Raw genomic sequence first — 27,995 nt, 5'->3', positions numbered from 1 at the left:
CCCGCTTTCTGCCACGGGCGCGAGGGTGGGGGCGCCCCACGGGGCTGACCTCAGGCATCTCCTCGGTGACGATGTCCACCTGCTGTGCCGGGGCGATGTCCTCATCGCTCTCCGTGTGCAGTGAGCCGTGGCGCCGTGGCTTGCCCTTTTTCTCCTTGTCCTTCTTCTTTTTCTTCTTCCTGTCCTTCTCCAGCCTCTGGCGGTGCCTCCGCTCCTCCTCCAGCTTCACATACTGGTCCGACACGGGCATCCCTGTGGGTGCGCACCGAACCCAGCACTCGGCCACTGCCCTACCATCAGCCGGACCGCCTCCAGCCCTGAGCGCCGCGTGTGGGCAAGGGGGCCCCCAGGGGCTCAGTGGGAGAGCCCACCGTGGTCTGTGTTAGAGGGAGGCGAGCATGGGCTTTCTGAATGCTGACGGGCAGGCCAGAGCAGTGGGGGTAGGTGGGGGATTGGGGCCTAGGGAAGGAATGAGGGGGCACCATGGGCCCTTGGCCTCTGACCCCCGTTTACCCTCCCAGCTGGGACCTACCACAGCCGAGGCGGCAGCATAGGTCTAGCCGAAAGTGTGCGTGGCAAGAGGCATGGCCGGGCCTGATGCCACCTGGGAACTGGACCCGGCTGCCATCCCCTCACCAACAGGGGCTCCCCAGGTGCCAGGGCCCATGCTGATACTTGCCTGGCACCTTCAGGGGCACCGACAGGTCTATCTGCACCACCGGTATGTGCTCCACGCCTGGCAGGTCCTGGTACCGCTGGAGAAGCACCGAAGTGTTACCGGGCAGAATAGATGACAGAAAGGGACGTGTGTTCAGCAGCCACGGCCCAGCACGGAATGCGCGGATGGCCTGGGATGTGCGGGATCCCGCTGGGGGCCCTCACATGCCACGGGGCATCTGGGGGGACAGCATGGCTCCCTACAGACTGCGAGACTGGTCTGTCACTGTGAACAAGTTCCAGTCGGGGGAAGCTTCCACCCGCCTTTCCTGTCTGCGTCACCACTTCAGCTGAGAGGAGCGATGCAAACCCGAGCCCAGTGAGCACTTGGCGGCCCCCAGGGCGGCCAGTCAGAGAGCCGGACGCCATGCGAGCCAGCGAGGGCACACGTGGCAGGCAGGGGCCGTCTGCAGGCCCTGAGAAGGCTGAGCAGTCACGGGGTGACCTGGCAATCCCAAAGAAGGGAACCGAGAGTGCGTGTGTGCGGCCCTGCCGGCCTGGGGGAGCCCAGCACGGGGAGGACACGGGTCAAGCTGTGGCACGGCATGCTGCCTTCACTCGATGTCGTGGGCAGGACCCGCCCGGCAGCCAGGCCATGTGGGGTGACCGGGACAGTGATGCGCTGCCCCACAGCTGGAACTGGATGTCCTCCCCAGGGTGGATGGGGCCCTGGGGGCTGTGGGGGACAACAGTCTCCAGAGGACGACCTGGAACCAGCCGTACCTTCTGGGGGGATGGGGAACTCTTGATGTAGAACGGGTTGTTGGCCTGTTCCTGCTTCCGGGCTTCTCGACGCTGCAGGGACAGGATTCAAGTGCACGTCCATGAATGCACGTGGGATACACACCCTCCCTGCTAGACCACAGAACTTCACCGTCAGCCCTCAGCCAACAGGAAGACCATGCGGGCGCAGGACTGAGGTCAGGAATGACTCCGGGACGTGGGGGCGACCATCTCCGGTTTCAAGGACGGGAGCTCAGAGAGGCTGGGTGAGCCGTGTGAGGCCTCTCAGCTCCCAAGAGCCGAGCTGGGAGGTCACATCGTCTGAAGGCTCGGCCTGCGCACGGGTGGGGGAAGGGGCTCTGGGGGGCCCTGCTCATCCGGAAACAGGGGAGCCAGACACAGCGGGCTACGGGGAGGGGAGGACACAGCGCGTCTGCTCTGCTGCAGGCTGACCGTGCACGTTGAAGTCCCGCGGCCCGGAGGCGCAAAGCAGCAGGCCCGGACACCCGGTCAGGCCCCCTCGGCGCGCTGTGCGCTCCAGAGAAGCCGCTTCGTGTTTCGACAAAACCCAACCCAGACTCCAAAGGGTAGCTCGATGCTCCCTGGAGAAGCACAGCCCCAAAGCCCGATCTACTAGGACGGCGCACAGCACCCGCGGGCTCTGGGCGAGGCCCTCTGCCCCGTAGGCCCTGGTGGGAAGGCGCCCTGCCTCTGTACAGCCATGGCTCACCCGGGCCAGCTCCTCCTCGTCAGCCTCCGGCTGCCGCTGCTTGACGTGGCGCTGCTCCTCCTCGTGGAAGATGGCCTTGGGCTTCTCGTCCTCGGACTCGCTGTCCGAGGGCGGCTCGTTGATCCAAGCGTCCAGGTCCAGGCTAGAAGATGCGGGGAGGTCACAGGGCAGCTCCGGCCTGTGCGCCCAGTGCCGGACGCTCACGGGTCACGCACCAAGTGGGAGCACCTCCGTCCTCTCGGAGACGAGGACATGAAGGCTCAGCTGCTGCTCGAGACACAGCCACCCGGGACAGACACGCTGGGAAACGCCCCCCCGCACTTCTGCTCTCACTGTCGTTTCCGCCATCCCGGCCCATGTCCTCTGGCCGGCTGCACAGCTCACCCTTCAGGAACTGGAACTTTCTTCTGTGCCTTGGGGGCCACTGGATTCAGCTCCCCTGCAAAGAGGGCGCTCACTTCTTCTGCCACTGGCACGTCCTTGGCCTGAAGCTTCTGGATGTGCTTGACCAGCTGCAAGACGCAGGAAGCCTGAGGGGACCACAGGGAAGTCACAAGGGGGTCACAGAGGCCCGGCTCCGAAGGCCACCGGTCTCCACGGCTCACTGTTCAAACCACGGGGAAGCCCAGCCCAAGGCGGGCGAGCGGGAAGCGCTCTGCCCGAACCGCACTGAGAACATCCGAAGGCTCCCAGAAGCCAGGGGTTCCCCGGCAGGAACATCCGGCAAGGAAGAGACCAGCCCACGGCGAAGACGTGGAGTCACGAGCAGAGGGGGCACGGTCACCCGCGAGAACCGCTCGGACGGGTCGGGTGCCCCCGATGAGCCACAGAGCCTGCTTCCAGGAGGCACACGGGCACCTCCGTGCTGCCGTCCTCTGCGGGCTGCGACTCAGGACTCTGCCTGAGCATGGCTCCCAGAGTGACGCTCGGTGGGGACCACGACCACCAGCTGAGCTGACGGCACGCAGCTGCCCTCAACTATGGAGCAACGGGGCCCACCGAGTGACCGTCAACACTCATGTGCAGTTGCAGACGGAAGGCCCTGTGTCGCCCCCGGAGCACCAGCAGTGGCCTGGCCGCGGGGCCCACAGTGCCGGCTCGAACTCTCGCTTGGCCCGCTGTCACGCCGCATGTGCCAACCAGCTCTCCCCATGCAAGAACCCCGGTCCTCACCTGCCTAGAAACCCGCTGTCCACTGGATGCTTCCCTGGAAGGCTGGTGACGGGCTCCAGCTTGTTTGCTGTCTCGTCCCCCCACCCCGCCCCACCTGCGGGCCAGCATCCAGCGCCTCCCCCACCACGAGGGCCCGGACTTGCCCACGTGCCCCGCTAGGGTGGAGCCCTGGAAAACTGGAGTTCTCCAAGCTGCCCTTGGGGAAAGGCAAAGCTGGCCACTGCCCGAGACAGAGGCTCTTCCAGATGCGGGAGCCCCCGAGAGACACTGACCCGCTCCTGGACCTCCAGGTCCGCGCTCTGCACGAACTGTGGCAGCCGCTCCACCATGAGCTGGGTGACGTCCTGGGCTGCCTCCGGCTCCGCCGCCTGCTCCCTCTGCTGCAGGATGGCCGCGTACAGCTTCACCACATTCTGCACGTACACGGCCTGGATGTGGCCGGGCAGGGTGGTAACCTTGGGCCGCAGCATGGCCTCAAGGGTCTGCTGGGGCTCCTGCAGGTGCCTGTGGACAGGGAGGGCCCCATGAGCACACCGGTCCGGTGGGGACTCCCAGGCCCAGGCCGCCCCGCGACAGGGCTCCCACGTGCGCGCTCCCCCATCTGGGCAAGAAGAGAGACGACTCTAAGAATGAACAGACGGTCACAGACGGGCCACAGGGAAAAACGGGCGGAAGAGGAGCAAAAAGCACAGCTACAGGGGCGCCTGGGTGGCTCAGTGGATTAGGCCGCTGCCTTCGGCTCAGGTCGTGGTCTCGGGGTCCTGGAATCGAGCCCCGCATCTGCCTCAGCATCCCTGCTGAGCAGAGAGCCTGCTTCCCCCTCTCTCTGCCTGCCTCTCTGCCTACTTGTGATCTCTCTTTCTGTCAAATAAATAAATAAATTCTTAAAAAAAAAAAAAAAAAAAAAGCACAGTGACAACGCCATCTGGGGGCGGAGTGTCTATGACCGCCCGGCTTCTCGCTTGTTCTCAGGGTGGAATATGCGCGTGTAAATGAACTCTTTTGGCAGAGGAAAAGCCCGGGAAAGAGACTGGGGCAGCTGCCGGGGGCCCGGGGACACGGGAGTGCTGGCCCACTGCCCCCCTCCGGGCCGCACTCACTCGGAGAACTCCCCACAGATCCAGGCGGCGGCGTAGAGCACCTCGCAGATGCCGTTGCGCTGGGTGCTGCTGGCCACCAGGTGCGCGCGGTCGAGCAGCGCGGACATCTGCGACACGGCGAACTTGCGGATGGCCTTCACGCGGATGGCCACGTCCAGCATCTGTGCTGCAATGAGGTGGCCATGGCGGGTACCCTCCAGCCGGGTCAGCTCCACCAGGACGCTGATGTACCTGCAGGAGGGAGCCCTTAAGGTGTGCCCCTTGCACGGGCGCCCGCCCCCCCGGGCTGTGGGGAACGGACCACTGGAAGTTGGTGATGTGCTGGTAGTTGCACTGGCTGCAGATGTCGATGATCTTCGTCAGCAGCTCGTCCCGGTACGTCGTGCCCTCAGCCTTGTCCACGTGGCTCATCAGCTTCTTGACGATCTCCACTAGGTTCTTCTTGGACACCTGGGGGCGGGGGGGAGCTGGTGAGCATGGGGCGGGCAGGTGTGGGCGGGGCTGGGCCGGCAGGAGGCGGGCTGGGCACACACCATTCCGTACAGGAGGTCCAGGGCCCGTAGGCGGATGGACTCGTCCTTGTCGTCCAGACACTGCAGGACGAGGTCCTTGTGGGCCTGCACGGACTTGGGGTGTGTTCTCAGGATCTTGGACATGGCCAGTAGCCCCAGGTACTTCACTGTGGAGATGGCGAGATGCAGTTAACCTGGACGCGCCCTAACGGGCTCCAGGGCCTACACAGAAAGAGCGAGGCCGGGTCTGCAGCCCGAGCCCAACCACCTAGATATGGTCAGGAGCAGCCGCGCGCGGGCCCCCAGAGGTCCTAAGCAGCACGCTGGGTGCTGGGAGAGAAACCCCAGTGACCTCACACGTGCGACCCACACGCACATGAAGCCCCGGCCCCGCAGAGGTGAGGAAGGACTCACGGTTCTGGTCGGAGTCTTCTATCAGGATCCTCAATTTCTGAACGCAAAGCTGCAAAGGAGAAGGCAACACCGGTCACACCTCCTGAGACAACAATGAAGTCGGTGACCCCAGGCGTGCCACATAGCCTGATCCAGCCCAGAGGCCCTGGGACAGGGAGGGATGAAAGACACCGGGCCCCACTCGGGGCAGGCCCCTGCCCGCAGGCACCCACAGGGGCACGTCTGGGAAGCGCCCACTGACGCACACGCCAACACCCCAGCGCCTTCCGGGGGCACTAACGATTGTGTCCCCACCCCCGCCCCTCCGCCAGCTGTCAACAACTGCACAGACGCAGGCAGGCCGGGGCCGTGAGTGACGACTGGCTGCACGGCCAGCCGGCACATCCCCACCCCCCATCCCCTCCCCAGGCTGCCCCTGACGGCCGCACCGCTCTGTCTGCACCCGGGGACACACCTGGATGCTGGCGCTGTGGTTAGGCATGCCAGAGGACAGCGAGATGAGCACTGGAACAGAAACCCTCACTTCAGGAACTGGCCAGGCCCCACCCACATGCAGAGGCCCACTCACACGCGTCCGCCGCAGGCACCGGGACACCACACACCAACACCAGCACGCCAGGAGCAGTGGGTCCGGCTGCTCTCCTGGAGAGGCTGGCTCACGAGACGGCATCTGGCTGCTGAGTCTCTATGGCCAGGAGCACAGACCACAGCCTCACGGCAGGCACCCCCATCCAGGGCAGGTCCACAGAGCCCGGGCCAACCCCACCTGCCTGGCTCTGAGAACCACCTGAGACCCACCAACCCTGCCACATGCCAGGCCTTCTTCGTCAACCTATGCCCCCAAGCCCCGTGCCCATCACCAAGGACAGCTCTGACCCTGCCATACCCCGTTTTCCCCCACCAACCACTGCGGACAGACTTGGCTCTCCAGTCCTGCATCTGCTGCCTCTGGGCACCAGCTGGTCCCGAAAGGCACCTGCCCTCTCCACCAGTGTCATGGGGCCTCAGGGCCCACACGGCTCTAATCAGAGTGTGGACCCTGGAGCAGCTTCCTGCGAACGGCTGGATTTCAGGCTGCCACAGGGCCTTGAGGAAGGACCGGAAGCTGGCTTCCCTAGCAGCTTCGGGCAGACAGGCAGGCAGGGAGGCGGCGACCCGTGGGCCACGACTCTGGCTCCAACCAACAACGTGGGAGGGGCTCAGCTTGCTGAACGTGCGGAAACACATCGGCCAGCGCTCTGCGCGGCCCTCGCTGGAGACGGACTGAAACAGGACTCGAAGGAGAGTCAGACCAGGAGCGCTCCCGGTCCCGAATCACGAACCCTTTTAACGGCAGGTCCCTATGTTTAGCAGGCACAGGGAACAGCACCACGCCTGAGACTTGCTCCGAACTCCTCAGGGAAGGGGCGTCTGGGCGGCTAAGCGGGTTGAGCCTCTGCCTTGGGCTCAGGTCATGATCTCGGTGCCATGGGATCAAGCCCCACATCGGGCTCTCTGTTCAGCGGGGAGCCTCCTTCCTCCCTCTCTCTGCCTGCCTCTCTGCCTACTTATAATCTGTCAAATAAAGAAAAATCTGAAAAAACAAAAAAACAAAACAAAACAAAAAACCCACCTTTCCCTAAGGGGAAAAAGTGTTGCCGGCAGGTGTGCCACAAGCTGTCCCCACCTCCCAAGGGGCTCCAGAGGGGGCTGGCAGCGACATGTGGCGATGGAGCCCGGGATACTCCCTGCACCATGGGGCCCCACCCTGGCGCCCAGGGTAGGAGTGGGGAGGGCTTTTCACGCACCGCGGCGGCCAGGCCTCACCTGCGATGACCGTGTTCACGCACTCGTAGAGAAGGGACATGGCAGACGTGCTGCGGGAGGAGAAGAGCGGAGGCGTGAGGACCAGGTCGCCGGAGAGCCGCAGGGAAAGCGCCTGTCTGCTGCCTGCTCTCGGAGTCTGAAGGAGGGCTAGGGCAGGAGCTGGCCGCCCCACACACCGCTGTCACCCGGGTCGGTGGCATTCCCCGAGGGACGCAGGTCTCCCTAACTGCTCATGGGGCCTCTGACACTTCTGGCCACTGAGCATGTTCCCGGAACCTGTCCACTGTGTGATGCCCGCGAAGGAGAGCCGATCCCCCTCAGTGCCTCTCCCAGCCGGGACCTCACCACCTGGCTCCACCGTGGGGGGGGACGCAGGGGACAGTGAGGTGTGCCAGCACACAGGCGAGCAGAGCACGGAAGGCCACGGCTGCGGCACCACCAGGGGTGTCTAGGGGATGTGGCAGGCACAGCCCAGGGCCACCACCATGGGCGGGCACCGGGTATGTCTAATCTGTTCTGATCTTCTCATGCTTGACACTCGGGATCCCAAGTCCCCAAAAGCCGAGAGAGTGGCTGCCATGTGTCCAGAGCACGGGCCAGCAGCCTGTCTGCATCCGTGATCGCCAGACTGACGGCCTCCTGCTAATCCCCTCTGGAAACCATGGCGCCGTACCACACACTCAGGGACGGCGGGCGTCTAAAACTGAAGAGGTCTGCAGCCCAAGCACCTGCTCTGCCCAATTATCTTCCTGTCTGATCTGCACCTGAGCCTGGTGACGGAGGCCAGGGCCGCCTGCAGAGCACACAGCTCCAGGTCTGATGTGGCCTCGAGATCCCAGTTCCTCCACTGCCCATGGCTGCCCATGGCTACCTCTCCAGGGGACCTGGGGAGCAGGATCTCCTATGCCACCTGCCACTTAGCCCCACAACTCGCACACAGGCCCTGAGTGGTGTGGGGGCTCCGGCGACATTCCAGAACCGGCCAGGGACACAGCTGTCCAGAGCTCTTCCAGCAGGCAGCCGAGATCTCCTCGCGGGCTACAGAATAACCAGGGGCTCCCCTTCCCTCCGCTTTTACCGTTGTTGTTTCCAAAACAAATTCGCAGGGAAAGGATGCACCAGCCCCCAGGGGCCCAGGAAGGCCGGCCAGTGCCCCAGCGGCACAGTTCACTCTTGTGGGCAAAATCACAGCGCGTGTATTTGCTTCTCCAGCCCGAGGCTCTCTCCAGAGCCCTATGCCCAGCGGGAGCGCAGGCCTGCACGGGCCGGACAACGGGGTCATCCAGGGGCCTGGGGCTCACCTATGGATCAGGTTGGTGAGAGGCTCGATCAGCTTCTTGCCCAACCTTGGCTCCAAGGGGGTCAGAGCACCAAACTAGGGAAGAGAGAGGCCGGCGGGTCACTCGGGGCAGGGGCAGACTGCACAGACTCCAACCCCCATCCACGTGCCCGTGGTGCTCCCACGACATGCCAGGGCCTTCTCACTCCGTGAGAAAAGGGGTGTTCAGGAGGGATACTTGCCAGTTTGATGATTTTAATGAGGACCCAGTTGTTGGTTGAGGAGGTCATCAGCTTGAAGAAGAGTGGCGCGAGGGACAGGTAGTTCTTGGGGTTGCGCCTGGCCAGCTCGCAGATGACGTTGACGGCCGCCGACTGCACCCCTGTGGAGTGAAGTGGGGCCCGTTGTCGGTACAAGTGCCGCCAATGCGGAGGTGTACCCTTATGCGGGAGGACTGTCCTCCTCAGCAGGCCGGCCGCCCCAAGCGCGAGGGCCCTGCTCTGTGCCTGCTACTGTCATCACCGGGGAAGTGGTTTTCACAACCGCCGAGCGGACCGAGCTTCCTAGAGCCAAGCGTCAGTGGAGTGCTGCGGGGGCTGAAGGACCAGACTCCAGTGCAGGACACCCGCCACACCTGCCGCCTCGGCTCCTGCTTCCCCTACCAAACTTCTACTCCCTGCCCCTCGCCCCGATCGCAGGCAGGTTCCCCTGAGACGAGCGGAACCCTGCCACACGTTTAGAGAAGCCGTGTGACGTGTGCTCAGCCCCGAGAGTCCTCGATGAGGGAAGGACTGCCGGAGAACGGGAGGAAGGCTGGCATGAGCCCTGCGGCGTGGGACCAGACTCAAGGCGTCAGAATAGTCATGAACGCTAACGTGCGGACAGACGGCCAGCCGGCCAGGCATGTCCCCCGTGCGCGGATGGCGGCTGTCTACGGAGTGGCTGGAAGAGGGGACGCCCGGCGCCTGGAGCTCGGTGTCCGTGTCGCACACCAGCAAACGGGACCAGCTCCTTTGGAGGCGTGGTGGATTCCAGGGCCGGAGCGGGGAAGGCAGAAGGCAAACCTGGCATCTCACGGTGCCAAAAAGTCAGGAATGCTGTCTGTGGTGGGACGAGGACGGAAGTCCCAGGACCTAGCGCCCCTCAACTCTTTCCTTGCAACACCCTCCACCCCTACACCGTCCCATCGTAAATCAACAAACCGGGGTCAGGGTCCTCCAGCTTCTCCTTCAGGCGGGGGAAAGCGGGGCGCAGCGACTCGGGGTACTTCAGGAACACCTTGTACATGATCAGCACAGCCTTCTTCCGGATGTACGGCTTGGTGTGTGACATCTGCGGGGACAGAGGGCCGGTCGGCCTCCCCTCCACACTGCTCCCGTTCCCCGCATCTGCCTGGCTCACCTCCCTGCACCTGGCCTGCTCACTCTCCTCCGCCTCCCCGTGTCTCCCCTCCGCCATCTGGAGGGAGACCCTCTCTCCAGCCTGTCTGCTTTCTGACCTTCGAACCTGCGCCACCGTCCCAAACACGGGACGGAGCTCTTGAGTGGAACTGAAACCAGCTTCCCTATGTCCAGGACTCTAGGCCTGCCCTCCAAGGCCGAGACCCTTCTCAGACTCACTGGAACCCAATGAAGGACAGAGAGGGAGGGAACTTGAGCTGGAAGACCAGCCAGTGAACGCCGGCCTCCGACTCCCCTAGCAGCCAAGGCCTGTGCCCAGGGCAGGACACCGAGGGGTGTCTAGCGCTCTAGGCTCTCGTCCTTTTGGAACTCACTGTCTCTCTTGTGCCAGGTCCTGCAGCTCTCGTCCTTTCAGAACTCTGCTCTGGCCAGGAAGGCCGCTGGCCCTCAGGTGGGCACACTTACCACCCGCGCGGGCCCCGGGGAGCCACACCCTGAGAATGCGCTCAGCCCCACGACTCACGAGCGTCCTCCCACGCTCGCAGCTGCTTTCACGAGTGCCGCACTGGCAACTTCCTGGGCCAGAAGGGCAATGTCCGGGGTCCTGCGGGGGCAGCTCGAAAGCCACCGGGGACACCACATGAACCGAAGAGTGGGGCCAGGTGTGGGCAAAGCGACTTACAGCGGGTGGTCAGCTGCGTGAGGCAGGGCTGTGGTGAACCAGCCTCTGATCTAGAAGCTGCAAGCACGTGCGGTCTGAAACCACAAGCCCGGACCTATCCGTCGGCAGGACAAGCAGGCCGACCTATACGGACAGAACTCTCTGGAGACGAAAGCAGCCACCCGTCTGCTCTGCCCAGATAAATCTGATGGGAACCAGCCTCCCAGTCAGTTGGAGATCTGGGTGAATGACGGATGCCTCGGAGAACCAGGACTTGTAAGGACACCCGCATTCTGGAAAAGTGCCCTGGACACCTTGGAGGTCAGCGGTGGCTGGGCTTTTGCCCTTCAAATGGACTGAAGTACAAGAAGTCACTCCACGGCCACAGAGAGACACACGGCGTCAGGACTAGTGCGGGAAGGACTGCGCTCGGCCAGCGCACTGCCTGCCGGGAGCCAGTGAGCTGGGAGCCGGCGGGGTACGTGCTGGGTGGCAGGGGCACTCGGCCCCGGCGCCACCCACCTCTGGCCCCAAGCAGGGCTTAGAAAGGAGGTAAAGAAAGAATGTGAAGGTGACCATGGCCCGAGGCTGGGTCCCACGTGGGGTTGGTGGGGGGAGGGGGCACAGCAACTCGGTTTCCCATCTCATCTGGGGAACCCGGCCCGTTTCTGCACGCCCGAATGTTCTTGGTGTGATGTTTAACCTGTTTTTCAGGCCCCGGACGGACCAAATCGTGTCACAGAGCAAAGGCCAAGAGGCCTGGGCACACTCAGACTCACCAGCGTCATGATGTCATTGGCCAAGTCTCTGGCAAGATCTGGGGTAACAAAACAGGACAGGCCAGTCAGCGCAACGCCAGTGTCGTACTGGCTGGGGCTGCTCAGGTCCTGCAAAGGGAGGGACCAGCGTCAGGAGGCAGGAGCCGACAGTGCGTCACCAGCTCCCGGCGTGGGGTCTGGGTCGGTCCTGTATGAGGAGCGACAAGCACCAGCCAGTTCCAGGAAGAACGGCCCTCAGTCGCAGCCCAGCGTCCCAGCACTCGAGGGGGCCGCGGGCTTGAGAGCCCCGGGGTGGAGGGGCCTGTGTGGAAGCCAGGAACCTCTGTCGCTCCCGGGGGGTCTCCAGGACAGCCAGGATGGCTCCTCTGGGCCCCTCCCACAGGCAGGCCGGCTCTGGCCCCACTCTCTTCTCTCAGGTGAGCAGGAGAACCAGCCACGAGAGCAGCACACGCCCACCCCGGAGCCCTGGTCACTCCGTGCGGCTCCCACGGCACGGACCGCACCAACGGCCTCACCTTGACGCCAGCAAAACAACATTTGAATCACACACTTCTTCTGCAGAGACTTTCCTTTTTTTTTTTTTTAAAGATCTTATTTATTTGACAGGAAGAGCACACAAGCGCACAAGCAGGGGGAGTGGCAGAGGGAGAAGCAGGCTCCCCGCTGAGCAGGCAGCCCAATGCGGGGCTCGATCCCAGGACCCTGGGATCATGACCTGAGCCAAAGGCAGACATTTAATTGACTGGGCCCCCCAGGCGCCCCTGGGGAGACTTTCCTAAGTAAAGTTACTTTTCCTAAGTAAAGCAAACTTCACATCGACGTGAACGCACCAGATGCATTTTGAGAGGTCGCCTTCTAGACTGTAATGATAACCTGAAAACATGACTGCTAGAGTCTGTCCTGGCCTGGGCTGACAAGACAGAACTGCGTCGGACCCACGTACAGAACTCAGGCCCTACACGGCCACTCCTGGTTCAGCAGGACTTGCAAAGACCCAGCAAAGGGCCACCATGGGGTTTTGCAGAAACAGAGATTTGTGGAGAGGACACTCAGGTCACCGTCGAGCAGGGAGAGCCCCACTCGAAGCGAATGGGGAGTGGGGGACAGGGCAGTCTACATACGTTGTTCCAGAAGTCATGGGTTTATTTAGAACGACTCACACACAGACCAAAAATACTGGGGATGAGAATGGAGGAGAATGTCCTCTAACACTGCAGCCGTGTCCCTTGCTCCATTACAGGGACATCTTGGGCTCGGGTGGTCTCTCCAGCAGAGCATCTAGGTGACCTGCCTCTGGCACGTTTCCGTGTAAAGAGGGGATCACTAGGTCTAAATGGAGGTCACTACAAAGGGGTAGGCAGGGGGCGTGCCTGTGTCCAGAAGGCCGGCAAGAAAGCTCAAGCTTGGCCAGAGCCCCTCCACCCTCCTCCTTGCTGCCCCTGCCATGACACAGCCCCTCCCAGCGGAGCTGGCCCCTCACAGCCCCGCAGCACCCACGACGCCCACTGCTACCGCGCAACCTAACCCTCGGCGGGCCTCCTCGGAACCACAGGCTCGGTGCTCGGCCCCGCAGCCCGCCCTGTGCCGGGATGAACCGGGCCAGGACTGTGGTGAGTGCTGCGGGGTCTTCCCATGAGCCCAGCCCCGGTCCCCAGGACTCGCTCCAGGGGCAGTCACACTCATGGGGTCTGGCCTATACATCCAACCGTCACCGAGCCTCTGATTCTGATTCTGCCCCTCTCACTACTCCACAAAAGATGCTCAAAGCTCTAGCGCCGAGGAAGAAATGTGTTACTCGGTGATCTTCAAGACCGTCTCCAGACACACAGATCACAAGTGACGAAGACTCACATGTGACATCACTCAGGAGTCCCCGTGGGGGGCGCCTGGGGGGCACAGTCGGTTGAGCATCTGACTCTGGGTTTTGGCTCAGGTCATGATCTCAGGGTGAGGAGATCGAGCCCCAAGTCGGGCTCTGCACTCATCATGGAGTCTGCTTGTCCTCCCTCTGCTCCTCCCCCCACCCCCTTCCCAAACCCACGTGCTCTCCCTGTGCACAAAAAAAAAAAAAAAAAAAAAAAACCAACCCAGGGGGCAGAAAGGCCCCGGTGGGGAAGGGTGTGGGCGGGGGGAAGGGTGTGCGCCGCAGCAGCTGCCCCCGCCCCAGGGAGAAGGCGCGGGGAGCCCGCGGCCGGAGCTGGCCTTCCTTCCGACAGCCGGAGGCCCCAGCGAGGGAAGGGGGAGGGCAGGCAGCACTCCGGCCTCGCCTACAGCCCACGAGCAGACACAGACCTGCCACACCACCCGGTGTCTTCTGACCACAGAGTGGCTATGTCTGGAAGCCACGTGCTTACGGTGGGGTCACAAGAACAAAAGCCGGGCGACCTCGGAGCTTTCTACGTGCCGCTCGCTCGGAGCACCCAAGAGGCCAGCGTGGAGAGCGGGGCGGGGCGGGGGCCGGGAGGGCACTGGGAGGGGCCGGGGACAGCCGGGGCGCAGGAGGGCCGCCTACCTTGCGGATCTGATTGGTCGTTAGCATGATGACGTCGGTCCCCTCGTGGAAGCATTGGGAAGCAGCAAGGTAGCCGATCCGCTGTGAGCCAGACACCAGGGCGTCAGACGCGAGACAAGGGCCACACGCCCCCGGGGGAGGAAGTCCCCGGGCCAGGCAGGGACAGCCTGCGGCTGGCCGCAGGGCCACAGCCAGGGGGTGCCGGGAAGTCACCCGAGGAGGAGGAGGGAGGAACCCGCCCCAGAGCCCGGAGGATGCAGCCTCTGCCACGCCAGTTCTCGTGAGGTCGGCCGCACCGTCCGGCCCTCCGCTGGGCACGTTCTGACCGCCTCCCCGGCAGCCCGGAGCGGCCTCTGTGATGGGACACGGAAGCCAGCCGAGCGCGAGAGTTTCTCCGCATTGCTCTCCCGCCAGGCTGGTGCAGACACCGCTGTCACACTGGTGTGTGGGCACGATGCCTCGCTGCCCGGGCTGAGCACCGCCTCTGCCGCTCCCCCAAGAGGGGCCCGCGGGCAGGACAACGGTGTCCATCGGAGGGAGCCCGCCGTGGGCCTGGGCGGTGTCCCACAGTGGGCACTGGGGCCCATGGACCTGGCAACAGTCTATCCGCCCAGCTGGACTGCCCGGCCCCAGGAGAACCACGCGATGCCCTCCGGCGGGCCGCGGCTGCTGACGCACTTCGAGGAAGCTCTACTAGGGACGGGAGCCGACGCCACGACAGCACATGAGGGGGCTGAGCCCCGGGTCCCTAGCAGGCAGGGCCTCCGTGAGGTGGGGGAAAATGCTCAGAAACCACTGTGAGGCCCTGGGCTGGGGGCCTGGGGCAGCCTCCCAGTAAGACGCTCAAATATGTAAGCAACCCTGCGAACCCATCTCGCGGACGTCCCTTAAAGCTGGAAGACAAACACCACGCAGGTAAGAGTTAATAAAGAACAGGACAAACGCTGAGGCGGCAGCGTGTGCGGGCCAAGGCTGGTGTGCCATACTTCCTTTCTGCAGAGCGGGGCCTCCCGCCAGGGCACACCCTACCCCCCGCCTCACCTTGAACGTGAACTTGGAGGCACTCATGACTTCTATGATGTTGAAGGCAGCCCAGCTGATGTCATATCCCAGCATCTGTAACTGTTGGAAAGACCGGCACCGTCGTCTCCATGCACACGCCACGGCTGGAACCCCAACACCGCGCCCACACCCAGGGGCAGGCCTCCCGGAACCCATGCCCTGGCGCTAGCCCTCACGTCTAGAACTACACGGTCAGGTTCATCACGAAGGCGGAGGGCAAGTGTCTGCGGCTCAAGCGCCAGCCTCCACGCATACTGGTTGAGTCTCCAGGTCGATGAGAGCGCACGGGCTCCTCCTGGAAGCTACAGGGCGCTGGGATGCCCCCTGCCAGCCTTCCCCAGGCCAGGTGGGGTCCACCACACCCCAGGCCTCAGGGTCCTCACAGCACGCCCTCCCTCGACTGGAAGAAATCAGCCCTGCGTGCCACGGCCTGCGCCTAGAGCCAGGGGTGCCGATGCCTGTTTGACAGGTGGGTGGCGACGGGCGGGGAGCGGATAAATGGGCGGGCAGAGGAGGGACGGCTACGCTGCCTGACCGCCCGACCGCAGTGGGGCTGTTGGGGCCGGGGTGGCCGCCCCAGGAAGCGACGTCGCCTGAGTCAGCAGGCCCGGTACCTACGTAGGTCAGCTTGCAGACCGCGTTTGCTTTCACTGCGATGTTGTCCTGCTTCAGCTCCTGCTTGATTTCATCGATGCACTGAGAGATATATTTTGCCTAAAAGGAGAAAAAAAAGGAAAAATTGCAAGGGCCTGACTAAACCAGTTAGGAATAATTACCGCAGGGGCGCTGGGCGGCTCTGTGGGTGAAGCGTCTGCCTTGGGCTCGGGTCGTGGCGTCAGGGTCCCGGGATCCGGCCCCACATCTGGCTCCCTGCTGGGCGGGGAGCCTGCTTCTCCCCCCCCCCCCCGCCGGCCGCCCCCCCGTCACTCGCGCTCTCTCAGATAAACACAGAATAATCACCGCAGCAAGAAGCGGAACACAAAAGGCTACACGGTGTCATTCCGTTCACACGAAACACCCAGGGCAGCCCCTGAGCCGCAGGAAGCAGGCGAGTGGGTGTCGGGGGCTGTGCTGCCTGGGGTCACGGAATGTCCTCGAACAGAGCATGGTGCGCGGCTGTGGACGCACGTACTAGAAACCACGGAACGGAGCTCGGAACGGGGGCTGCAGGGCACGCGAACGGCTAACACAGCTGTTGTTCAACGAGGCCGTTTCAGGGGCGCCTGCGTGGTGCAGTTGGTCGAGTGTGCGATTCTTGATGTTGGCTTAGGTCACGAGATCGAGACCATGCTGGGCTGGGCTGGGGACCTACCTGCGCCCCCGTGGCCCCGGCTCACGCACACGCTCTCTCACTCACTCTCTAAAATGAAGACGTCTTCACAGAAAAGCCATCTCGGTGCGGTCAGATGCCCAGGACCCCCTCACAGTCCTCCCGGAGAAAGGAGGCTGATGGGAGCAGGGGTCTCAAAGTCTGTTTATTCCATTTTCCCCACTTATTTGTAGAGTTCACGGGGTTCCCCCAACCTTTTTTAAAGATTCTATTTTTAAGCAATCTCTACACCAAACAGGGGGCTCGAACTTCTAACCCTAAGATCGTGACCCAAGACCAGGGTGCCCCAAATCCAGAGCCGCGTGCTCCTTTCAGCCAGCCGCATACCCCTAGCTGATGCCTCCTACACAGAAAAGTTTTACAAGTTTAAAAGAACAATTTCAACACGAAGTCGGGACACGGAAATCTTCCTGATTCTCTGGTTTAGCCTTTCAGCGACCTGCACCTGAGACGTGCACCTGCCGGGAAGTGAGCCCCAGGTCCCGCTGGTGCTCCACACCGAGCCCCGCAGCCCCGCCGGGACCACCGTGAAGCCGGCGTGGGGGTCTCCACGGCCCGCGGCTCGTCTCCAGCAGCAGCACGGCAGGGCTCACGTGTGCTGCAGGGAGGGGTCCCGTCCCCACCCCACGCACACAGGCCACCTGGCGCTTATCCGGTCACCGCGGGACGGGCACCTGCATCCTCCCCGCTTCCCCACGGCTGTGAGTCGAGCTACAGCATCTGTGGGAACGCGTTTTTGGATTCCCCCGGGTGTCCTCGCGGATTCCACGCATCTACCACTCACACGGGTGTGAGCTGAGGCCGGCTGACACGAGCACCTGCACCATGGATGCGCCTTCTGGGAGCAGCGGGGCACGAGGCTCCCACCTCCCCTGCCGCGGAGACACACAGCCCCAGAGAGAGACCTCGAGGCAGGTGGCCGCCGCCGGGCTCGCAAGGAACCCGTCCAGCTCGTGCCACAGCCCCGCACATGCCCGGCACTTCCTGTCATCTGACCAGAGCGACAGCAGCCGGAACGTCCCCAGCCGTCCACCAGGGGGCAAGATTCCGCGGTGCGCCACCCCCACGGGACCTGCGTGGCCCGCACGGACGGCAGACCCCTGTGCCGAGTGCCCTGGGCCTGGACCTCACCGTGGGGCCCCTGCTCACGGCCCCTCAGCCCACAGCCCGTCCTGGCCCGAAATGCAGGCTCCTGGGGAAAGGAGCTACTCAAGCCCTCTGTCAGCCACAGATGCTCCATGAATCTTTTATGACCGGGACTCGGAGCCATGGGACAAGCGTCACTGCATCCTTCCAACAGGCTTCAGGTTACTGAATCCCACTCGGGAGCTGCGGTGCCCTCCCCCGGCCTCCCCGGCCTGCATCACTGTTAACGACTCAAGAGGGAGAGAACAGAAAGACGGTCACAGGTGTTGGAGAAACCGGCCCTCGCCACAGACGACAGGGCTGGAAGACGGGAGGGTGCCGCAGAGGAGCCCGGCAGCTCCTGAAAGGGCAAACAGAGTCCGGCTCCTGGGTGTCCACCAAACCCAGGGCGCCTGGGTGGCTCAGTGGGTTAAGCCTCTGCCTTAGGCTCAGGTCGTGATCTCAGGGTCCTGGGATTGAGCCCCGAATCGGGCAGCTTCAAGAGCCAGAAAGCAGAGACTAGGGCTCACACAGCAGCTGCCAGAGGAGGGGTGGGGGTGCCCACACTCTGGACACACACTCAGCCACAGTCCCATGGACCCCAGGACGAGGCGCGCACGGTGCATGGCACACAGCCGAAGCTGCTGGTGCACTTCCCCCGCCCCCGCCCCCACCCGTGACGAAAGACCGAACTGGAGTCTCGGCCCAAGTAGCCGCTGCCCCGAACGATGCTTCTCAGGGAGCAGAACAGAATCTAGAGCCTCTGCAAACGACAGGTCACCACATTCAGGATATGACCCGAAGTTCTTCAAAATAACAAACAGGAAACACTACCCAGACGCCAGGAAAACCAGCCAGCCAAGGTGCACTGGCCCTGAGCCGTCCCCAAGGACGGAACTAACACCCTGAGATCTCAACTTCAGAACCGTAACGATGCTCTCACGGACCAGAGGAAAATATGCCCGGGAAGAACACGAAAAGGGGCCTCCTCGGCAGAGAAAGGCAGAGGATGTAAGAGAAGCAGATGGAAAGTCTAGAATCGAAACAGTTTCTGGAACAGGAGTCACCAAAGGCGCGGTGCGGCGCGGCACACGGGCGGCAGCGCGCCAGCAAGCCTGACGCAGACCGGACCCCCCAGTCAGGACAGAAACGTTCTAGCAAAGAGGAGCAGAACCTCAGGGTCTGTGGGACAAGCCCACAAGGTGTAACACATGCATAACTGGTGTCCCAGAAAGGAAAGGGTGGGACAGAGGATATATTTGGAAAACAAATGGCTAGAACTTCCCCAAATTTGGTGAAAGTCCTAATTCACAGGTTCAAGGAGCTCAGCACCCAGAACAGAAAATGAAAACGGTCACCAGACAAGTCAAACTGCCAAAAATGGAAACTTAGAGGAGAAAATCTTTTTTTAAAAGTTCATTTATTTACATAATCTCTACCCCCAGTGTGGGGCTCGAATTCACAGCCCCAGGGATGAGAGTCCCACGCTCTTCCGCCGGGGCCAGCCAGGGGCCCTGGGAGAAAGTCCTCAAAGGAGCCAGAGGAAAATCACGTGCTACATGGGGAGAAAGGATTCCGAGCTGTTGTCAGAAACCACGGAAGCCTCTTGACGGTGGGGAAAATGCTGACCGGAATTCTCCACCCGAAGACAACACCCCCCGGGGAACAGAGCCGGACCCACGGAGCCCAGTGACATCCGTCTCTGAACCTCGAAGCACTCACCAGGGAGGAGATGAGCCTCACAGGAGTGGCGGCTTTCAGGGAGTCCCTGCCTGAACGTTACTTTTTCGGTGGAAAAGCGAGCGCGGCTCCTGGCTCCTGCAGACAGGAGAAGGGGAGTCCTAAGGACAGAGAAGAACCTGTCTCCTGCTCACAGAGGAGGACTTAAACACGACCTTACTCGGAGTGACAGAAAGGTAAAGGAAGGAGAGTGACACACAGATGTTATGCTCATCTCTCATCCACTACAGCACTGCCGACAGAAGAGGACAGTATCCATTCAATCCCTTTTACAACAAGAAAACAAAACCTGTCACGGCATGCGCACATGACCTACATCCAAACAATTATAATATAAACATAAACTAGAAAGATTGTGGAGCCTGAGGTATAAATGACCACACAGCGCTGACGATTATTTGTCCTCTCGTCTGAAAGACTCCGCGCCCAATGTGGAGTCCAGTGTGGGGCCTGAACTCATAACTCTGATGAGATCAACCTGAGCTCAAGAGTTGGACACGTAACAGACTGAGCTGCCCGGGAGCCCCGACACTGAAAGAGAAGAAAAGAGAAGAAAAAGGAGAGGGAGAAGGAAGAGGAGGAGAAGAAAAAGAAAAGAAAGAGAAAGAGAGAGGGGGACCCCTGGGTGGCTCAGTCGTTAGGCGTCTGCCATCAGCCCAGGTCATGATCCCAGGGTTCTGGGATCAAGTCTGGCATCGGGTTCCCCTGCTTCCCCCTCTGCCTGCCACTCCCCCTGCTCGTGTTCTCGCTCTCTGATAAGTAAAATCTTAAAAAAGAGAGAAAGAGAGGAAGGAACGAAGGAAGGAAGGAAAGGAGAGGTATTTTTCAAAATACCCCAATCTGTTCTGTGCGAATTCACGCTTCCGCACAGAGCGAACTGAGGCCTGAAATGCATGACCTTTCCACATAGTCTTTAGAGAATCTAACCTAGAACAAAGGCCATGAAGTTCCCTTACATGGGAACTCCTCAGGTCTAATATAAAACAGCCATTTTGACCCTGGCCACTTTGTAGAGTTCCCTGAAGCACTTCATTTAAATCTAACAATCAGGGGCACCAGGGTGGCTCAGTGAGTTAAGCCTCTGCCTTTGGCTCAGGTCATGATCTCAGGGTCCTGGGATCGAGCCCCACGTCGGGCTCCCTGCTCAGCGGGGACCCTGCTTCCGCCCCCCCACCTGCCCCTATGCCTACTTGTGATCTGTCTGTCAAATAAGTATCTTTTAAAAAAAATTTATCTATTTGAGAGAGAGAGAGAGACAGAGAGAGAGAGAGATGGACGGCAAGAGAGGGAACACAAGCAGGGGGAGTGGGAGAGGGAGAAGCAGGCTCCCCGCTGAGCAGGGATCCCACGTGGGGCTCGATCCCAGGACCCCTGGATCATGACATGAGCCGAAGGCAGACACTCGACGAATGAGCTACTGAGGCATCCCTCGTAAACGAAATTTTTAAAAACTTTTGCTGAACTTCAAGCTAAAGCAGGTGAACACTAGGTATGTACACCACACCCCAATAACACTGTGTAAAAGAAATCCCCCCGATCATCCAGAACCCCCACCTTAGTCCGCGCGACCTGGAGGGACCTGCTGCTTCCTGCTCTGCACAGACACTCACGGGCTCCTGCCGGTCTGTGTCCTACAGCAGCAGCCCCTCCCCCCTGCAGCAGTTGCCAACCGCCCCCCCCCAGGGCCCAGCTGCTGGAGAACCCGCAAGGCTGACGGAGCTGTCCATTTAGGCAAAAGGTCCAAGTCCTTCTGCTGAGAGAGCACCTGTCCTTTGGACCCCAAGCAGAGGCAGGAGAAGACACTACACACGAGGGTACCACCGTAGGGGACAAGGGTACCAGGACCCACCCGTGAGCCTCCATGCTGCCTAATAAGGACAGGGGCACAATACATGGCCCACTTTATGGCCCACCTAAATAGCCTTGGGGAAGCCGAGACTGGGGAGGGACGTGAGGTGGGGAGTGGCTGCCATGTTTACGCCCTCCACCCGCCCAGGGCAAAGCAGGGGAGGGGTGCATGGACGGGGGTGGGGGGATAGAGGGGTGGTGGGGGAAGAAGTCCACAGTCAAGCCTCGGATGTCCTAACCTTCCGCCTCTCACCCCCGCTCCCTAACCAGCAGATCTCCTAGAGCAGAGGGGTGTGTTTGTGGGCGGGGGGTGGGGGGGTGGGGTGTGTGTATGTGACCGGGACGCCCAGGGGATCTCAGTGGTGGTCATGACTGGGGGTGCTCCTGGCATCGGGTGAGCGCCCAGGACGGCCCCCACAGAACTGAGGCCAAGTGCTGGCCTCAGGCATACCTGGGTCCCCTTCCGTCCTCCTCCCACCGCCCCCAGGGTGCTCCGAGCTGTAGTATGGCGAGCGCCACCCGAGAGCACCACCCGAGATGGGCGCAAGAGCAGACGCAGCCCCACCGGCAGCCTGGGTCCTCCCAGACGCCCCCCACGGCCCGGCCACCCAGCACGCCTTCCATCTCCAGTGGGCCCTTCAAAGAGCCCCTATAGACTGGCAGCCAGACAGAAGAAGCCACCAAAGGCCTTAGGCAATGTCACAAGGAATGCAAACGGCCACACGCTGTGGAAAGCACACCCAGCCGTGCCCCCGGTCGGAGAAGTGAAGGGGGCTGTCTGTCCTGTGGGTTCCCAACGTGATCCTGGGCGCTCGCGCCTGCCTCTGGGACCTGTGCGGGGAACAGCGCTCGGGCAGCCGGGCGGCACCCCCAGTGCAGCAATCCCACCCTGGAGGGTCGTTCATGAAAGGCCCCAGACCGGAAACCGCCCAGATGTCCAGAAGGCAGAGCGCTGGGTGCTGTCAGCCACAGCGCCCACAAGCTGCGGGGCTCCCCGACGGAGATGAGCGTCAGGAGCCGGACCGGGAGAGCTAGGCTGGACAACAGTCCACCAGACCGTTCAGGGACACAAATTTCAGGGATAAAGATATAAGCAAAGCGAAGAAATGACACTCAGAGAACTTCAGCTAATTATCTTAATTAAACTACACGTAACAGGGATGTCTGGGTGGCCCAGTGGGGTAAAGCCTCTGACTTGGGCTCAGGTCATGATCACGGGGTCCTGGGATCGAGCCCCCCATCAGTGCTCCCCGCTCAGCAGGGAGGCTACCTCCCCCTCTGCCGCTCCCCCTGCTTGTGCGCATGTGTGCGCACCCTCTCTCCAGCAGATAAATAAAATCTTTAAAAAAATAAAATAAACTACATAACATCTTATGCACTACACCTTCACAACGAGTAAGATTAGGAAAGAAGCCCATATAGGAAACACTTGGCAAGTGTGCCTGGGACCAGTCTTCCTCAGCCCCCATGCCTGGGAGGGACGCCGGCAAGCTCTGCGCTTGGCCCCCCAAGACTGTCCCCACCTCTGGCCCCGGGCCCCAGCCCAGGTTGGCTGTCCTCTGACCGACCGGCTATGAATGGGAGTTCACGTGCCCCCCTGCTCTCAGGTTCAATTAATTTGCCAAAGCGGCTCGCGGACCTCAGGAAAGCACTTGTCCGCCGTGAGCAGCTGAGCACAGAAGAAAGGCCATGGCCGACATGACGATCAACAGCCAGATGAAGATGCACACAGGGAGGCATCCAGAACGGCCCCCACCGCAGGCGCCCCTGTCCTGGCAGAGTCGCTTTGCACCACGCCATCCGCCCAGGACACGATGCTTTCGCCAACCAAGACTCTCCAACCGCCGCTTACAGATGTGCGTGACAGATCATTCATTCAGTCCCTAGGCCGCTCCCCTCCCCGAAGCTGGGGGTGGGGCTGACAGCTCCAAGCTTCTAATGGTGGTCTCTCTGGTGATCTGCTCCCACCCAGCAGCCCACCAGGTCATCTCACTGGAACAAAAGACACTTCTGTGACCCAGGAAATGCCAACGGATCTAAAAGCTCAGGGTTAGGAACTGTGGGCAGAGAGCAAACACATAAACAAGGCTGCTCCTGATACCTTAATTGCTTAGGAAAGGACAAAAACTTCCTAATACTGTTATTGCTTAGCAAATGACAAAGACTTTAGGAGCTCTGTGCCCAGAGCGAGGGACAAAGACCAAAAGATGTATTTCTTACATCACAATATCACAGGGTCCAACAACATGGTGACAAGGCAGGGAACACAGGGGACAGGGACGAAGGGAAGAGCATGAGGGAATTTGGGGAGATTTTTCTTTTCTTTTTTTTTTTTTTTTAAAGATTTTATTTATCTATTTGACAGAGAGAGATCACAAGTAGGCAGAGAGGCAGGCAGAGAGAGAGGAAGGGAAACAGGCTCCCCGCGGAGCAGAGAGCCCGATGCGGGACTCGATCCCAGAACCCTGAGACCATGACCCGAGCCGAAGGCAGCGGCTCAACCCACTGAGCCACCCAGGCGCCCTGGGAGATTTTTCTTATCAGTGTGGGTCAGCGAGTCTCCTGGGCAATGTCTGGGGACATTTGTGACTGTCACGATGGCAAGCTCCTGGCATCGACTGGGTGGGGCCAGGATGCTGCTCTGTTCCCACAGTCCCTGGGACAGACCCCACCCCCAAAATGACCCAGTCCTGAATGTCAGCAATGCCGAGGGGGAGACCCTGATTTAGGATCATGACCCATGTCATTAAAGAAAAAAAAAAAAAAAAAAAAAAAAAGCTCAGTTCAAATTTACTATGAGTCTCAAAAGTTGTTAAAATAAAAGAACTTCTCATCAACAGCCACAAAGCCCCGAGTGCCTGACCCAGGCCAGACATAACCTACTCTGCAGTGACTGTCCCCAGAGCAGACCCCGGTCCTGCGTGCCCGACAGGCCCCAGCACCAGCCTCCTGGGTTCAGCCCCAGCACCGGCATCTCTGAGATCACAAACGACGGCGTGTCCGCAGCTCCGGGCAGTTTGGTCTAAACCCGACCACACCTCACTTCCAACTACGGCCCAGACCGACTGAAGGACGTTCCGAAACACCAGTCCAATGGGCTCAAGTGTTTACACCCCCGCAAAACCAAGCCAAGGCTCTTCAGACACTAGCAGAGCCATGCAGGGCCCGTCCCCAACCAAGGGAAGGCCCTGAACGGGGGAAACAAACTACGGCACGCCCAACCGGGGAAGGGGGGACGGGACACACCACCGACACACGCTACCCGCCCGTGGGAGGCCTTCCCATGCTGCGTCCTGGAGAGCAGTCAGCACCACTACACCAACCAGCAAGCAGCAGAATGGAGTCTTCTCCAGTAAACCCTACGCCCAACGTGGGGCCCCAACTCATGACCGCGAGATCAAAAGTCGCAGGCCTCGCGGACTGAGCGGGCCGGGTGCCCCAGGACGCAGAGCAGTTGTAACAGACAGTAAGAACTGCCCTCGATTTCTACGCACAGAAAGAAACACTCAGAGCACATACTCCAAACTGACCTACAGGGAGGGGGCTCTTCCCTTTATCGTTAATGAACACCGAGAAGGGGCGCCTGGGGGGGCTCAGTCAGTTAAGAGTCTGCCTCGGGCTTAGGTCACGATCCCACAGTGCTGGGAGGGAGCCCCGCATCGGGCTCCCCACTGAGCGGGGCGTCCGCTCGTCCTTCTCCCTTCACCCGCCTACGCTTTCTCTCACTCTCAAATACGTAAAACCGTAATTAAAAAACACAAAACACTGAGCCCATTTTTTAAAGTATGGGTATGACTCTACAACTTAAAAAGACAGAAAAAACAGCTTTCTCCCAAATATGAAGAGTTCCCAGAAGAATAAACTTAGGGGGACCCTGGGGGGCTCAGTTGTTAGGTGTCTGCCTTCGGCTCAGGTCATGATCTCGGGGTTCTGAGATCGAGCCCCGCATCGGGCCCTCTGCTCGGCCGGGAGCCTGCTTCCCTGCCCCCCCCACCGCCTGCCTCTCTGCCTGCTTGTGATCTGTCAAATAAATAACATCTTTAAAAAATAAAAAAGAATACGGGCGCCTGGGTGGCTCAGTGGGTTGAGCTGCTGCCTTCGGCTCAGGTCATGATCTCAGGGTCCTGGGACTGAGCCCCGCATCAGGCTCTCTGCTCAGCAGGGAGCCTGCTTCCCTCTCTCTCTCTGCCTGCCTCTGCCTACTTGTGATCTCTCTCTGTCAAATAAATAAATAAAATCTTTAAAATAAATAAATAAATAAATAAATAAAAATAAAAAAGAATAAACTTAGAAGTCTTTGGATCTTCCCCCCAATCATATCCGAAGTTCAGAAGCAAGGACACCCGCACGTGGGTCCCCCTCCCGGCCGACACTGCGCTCCGTCTCAAGGACACCTTAACTCAGGCACCCAGAGATGTACGAACCGGACCAGAGTTTCAAACTTCTTGGACTCATTTACGAAACGTGCTTCCACAGTGACCCAGTACGCACGCACGCACCAGCTGTCATGAGCTGGAAGAAGTTTCGATAACCAAGTTACTCTGCGTGCAGAGGGCCCGGAATTTTCTAGTTTGGTTTTTGTTTTTTGAACATAACCCACTGAACGGCACTCACCACCCATGAAGGGGTTGCAGGCTGCGTTTGGAACAGCCAAGCAGACAGCCTCGGGGGGTAGTCTGCCGCTCACAGAAGCCACCACACGTCCCTCACCGCATCCGCAGAAGCCCGCAGTGAGGGGGAGGTGGCCGTCACCCCCGCTGGAGGGAGGCTTCCCCAATCTCACCAGGTCAAACGGGCCCCACAGCCTGGATGCGGTCTCCCGACACCGCACAGCGCAGCTGAGCTACTAAGATTCGTGCCGCGTTCCCATGTGGCTTCCAGGCCCTGCTGGGCCCCACTGCAGGACACGGCATGGAAGTTTTAGCTAAAATCTGCTCCGAGGTTACCCTCTGAGGGAACTACATGCTGCAGAAACGCGGGTCCTCGCTGGGCGCGGTGCGTAGAAGAGAAGGGCCTCGATGGGGGCCGGAGAGTGGGGACTACGGGAGCAGCAAGTCATCTGCTGCGTGCTGGGTCAGAACGGGGGCCTCCGACACCAGCCTCCAGATCACCACCATCTTCTGGTCAGGGGACCACGGCACCAAGACGCTGCGTCTCCGGAGAACCGCCCACAGGTCAAAGGCAGGACCCCCACGGAACCCTGACCTTGATGACTTCGACAGCGGCCTCCTCCACCACCCACGCACCCACTGAAAGGGCCCTCGACTCTCAAGGAACCAAGACCGCCCCGGGAACAGCCCGGGGGACAGTGGGCATCCCCCAGACGAGAGCCGCCCCACCTGGTGGGCCCCGGTCCTTCCCCGAATCCCAGACAGGCGGCTCCCGCACAACCACGAACGCACTGAGACAGGAGGTCAGCCAGTGCACAAGGGACCTGCGGCTGTGAGCCGTCCCACAGCTGCCCGGCCACTCTGCGGGGGGAAGTCCAGCCCAAGGCAAAGACCCCAGGGTCCGGGCTGAGATACACAACATAACCAACATGTCCAACACGGGTCACTCCAGGCAAAACCCGGGTGCAGCCTGGGAAGGAAAGCCGGTGGAAATGGCCTAAAGGAACCCCATGACTGCCAGAGGGCAGGGGAGGGAGGAGGTCACGCCCATCCCGAAAACGTGCTATGGCCGGCCGGCGCGGACCGTCGCTCCAGCAAACTCCCCGACGTCTCCGCCGGGAAGAGGCGCCATTGCGAGGCCTGCGGCGGGGGACCTGCGGCTGGGACCCGCGCCTCAGGGCCGCCGCTCCTTCCCCAGGAGAGCCCGCCGCCCGCTCCTGACCCCTGGTGTGAGTGCGGGCTCCAGGAAGCCAGCGGCCTGAGGGCCCCTAACTGTCCCCACTCCTCCCAAATCTAGGTCACAGGCTGGGGGGGAGGGACGGAGGGAAGGAAACGTGCCCACATTCCACGCCAGGACCACCTTCCTCTCGCCCTCCTTCAGGGTTTCCAATCGAAGGCGGCTTCCCCGTCCCGGGACCCTTCAGGGGCTTCCGTGTCTTCACTCCGGGCTCCCGCTGTGCCCCCTCCCTAGCAGCTGCGGCCCCATCTTCCCGGGGACACGGGCCCAGGAGGCCAGGCCCGACTCCGGACCCGGCCGCAGACGGCCCGGACGCGCTAGCCGGGCGGCTCGCGGAGAGGAAGCCCCCCACCAGGAGTCCAGAGCCCCGGGGAGGAGCTGGGCCTGCCGAGTCCCCGCGGACACCCGCGGGCGGAGGGGGGCGGGCGTCCGAAGCCCAGCGGGGAAACTGAGGCCACGGGGGCCGCCCGGCGGCGGGCCCCCAAGTGATCCGACACGCGCGGGAGATAAGGGAGGACTGGCAACGGTGGCTCGGGTCCCGCCAGGGGCCGTCTGCGGCCCCCGGGGGTAAACTGAGGCTCAGAGGGAAAGCGGGCGTGGGGCGGCTCGGGTCGCAAGCAGGCAGGGCTCGAGTCGGGCGCGGGGCTTCGGGGACGAGCTGGAGGCCGGGGTCGGGGTCGGTACCGGGGCCGGGGTTGGGGTTGGGGTTGGGGTCCGGGTCGGCACCGGGGCCGGGCTCACCTCGTCCTCTTTGTGGTTGCGGATGCCGCGCACGAGGTCCTGCAGGTTCTTGTCGAACATGCGGTCGATGCTGCCCTTGACCATCTTGAGGGCCATCGCGGCGGACGCCGCCGGGCTCGAGCCCCGGGAGGCCCGCGGCCAGGCACCGTGCGGGGGCCCGGGGGCCGCGCCTGCCGCCCGCGGAGCGCTGCGCTGCCGGCTGCCGCGGCGGGGCGGGCTCCCTGGCCAGGTCGGCTGCTGTCCGCGGGGCGGCGGCGGCTGCGACCCGCTCCGCAGCCCGCGCTCGCACTGCCGTACCCCTCCGGCTGGGCGCCGCGCCGCTGGCAAATGGCGGACAAGATGGCGGCGGGTCAGCTGACGACGGGCGCCCGTCAGGCGGCCCGCCCCCGGAAGCCCCGCCTCCCAGGAAAGGCCGACCCCGCCACCTCCGGGTCTCCACGTCTCCCAGGCGACGCCGGCCGCCCAATGGAAACGCGGACAACGCCCTCGCCGTCCA

At 61.8% G+C, this 27,995-nt stretch overlaps 1 protein-coding gene across 3 annotated transcripts in view; it reads right to left on the bottom strand.

Moving 5' to 3' along the window:
• LOC111161660 (adaptor related protein complex 3 delta 1 subunit) overlaps positions 1–27,681 on the bottom strand; it is a 33,553-nt gene extending 5,872 nt beyond the window's left edge. For 2 of the 3 annotated variants that reach the window (XM_022525426.1, XM_022525427.1), the window contains exons 1-20: positions 27,500–27,656; positions 15,487–15,582; positions 14,848–14,928; positions 13,807–13,887; positions 11,295–11,402; positions 9,657–9,786; positions 8,697–8,836; positions 8,477–8,550; positions 7,176–7,225; positions 5,824–5,873; positions 5,370–5,418; positions 4,977–5,122; positions 4,745–4,893; positions 4,444–4,674; positions 3,616–3,847; positions 2,555–2,700; positions 2,171–2,312; positions 1,441–1,512; positions 680–755; positions 50–252 (exon numbers count right to left, since the gene is read on the bottom strand). In XM_022525426.1, coding sequence (XP_022381134.1) covers positions 50–252; positions 680–755; positions 1,441–1,512; positions 2,171–2,312; positions 2,555–2,700; positions 3,616–3,847; positions 4,444–4,674; positions 4,745–4,893; positions 4,977–5,122; positions 5,370–5,418; positions 5,824–5,873; positions 7,176–7,225; positions 8,477–8,550; positions 8,697–8,836; positions 9,657–9,786; positions 11,295–11,402; positions 13,807–13,887; positions 14,848–14,928; positions 15,487–15,582; positions 27,500–27,595 — 2,352 coding nt within the window. In that variant the 5' untranslated portion in view covers positions 27,596–27,656. Of the gene's footprint in view, positions 1–49; positions 253–679; positions 756–1,440; positions 1,513–2,170; positions 2,313–2,554; positions 2,701–3,615; positions 3,848–4,443; positions 4,675–4,744; positions 4,894–4,976; positions 5,123–5,369; positions 5,419–5,823; positions 5,874–7,175; positions 7,226–8,476; positions 8,551–8,696; positions 8,837–9,656; positions 9,787–11,294; positions 11,403–13,806; positions 13,888–14,847; positions 14,929–15,486; positions 15,583–27,499 lie in introns of all 3 variants that reach the window. The other variant, XM_022525428.1, reaches the window with a different exon arrangement.
• Positions 27,682–27,995: the final 314 nt, after the last annotated feature.

This window comes from Enhydra lutris, unplaced genomic scaffold (genome assembly GCF_002288905.1).
Source record: "Enhydra lutris kenyoni isolate GAN:26980312 unplaced genomic scaffold, ASM228890v2 scaffoldscaffold86, whole genome shotgun sequence".
NCBI classification, from domain to species: Eukaryota; Metazoa; Chordata; class Mammalia; order Carnivora; family Mustelidae; genus Enhydra; species Enhydra lutris.
The sequence above is the reverse complement of the archived record's forward strand: the minus strand, read 5'-3'. Positions and strand labels throughout refer to the sequence as shown.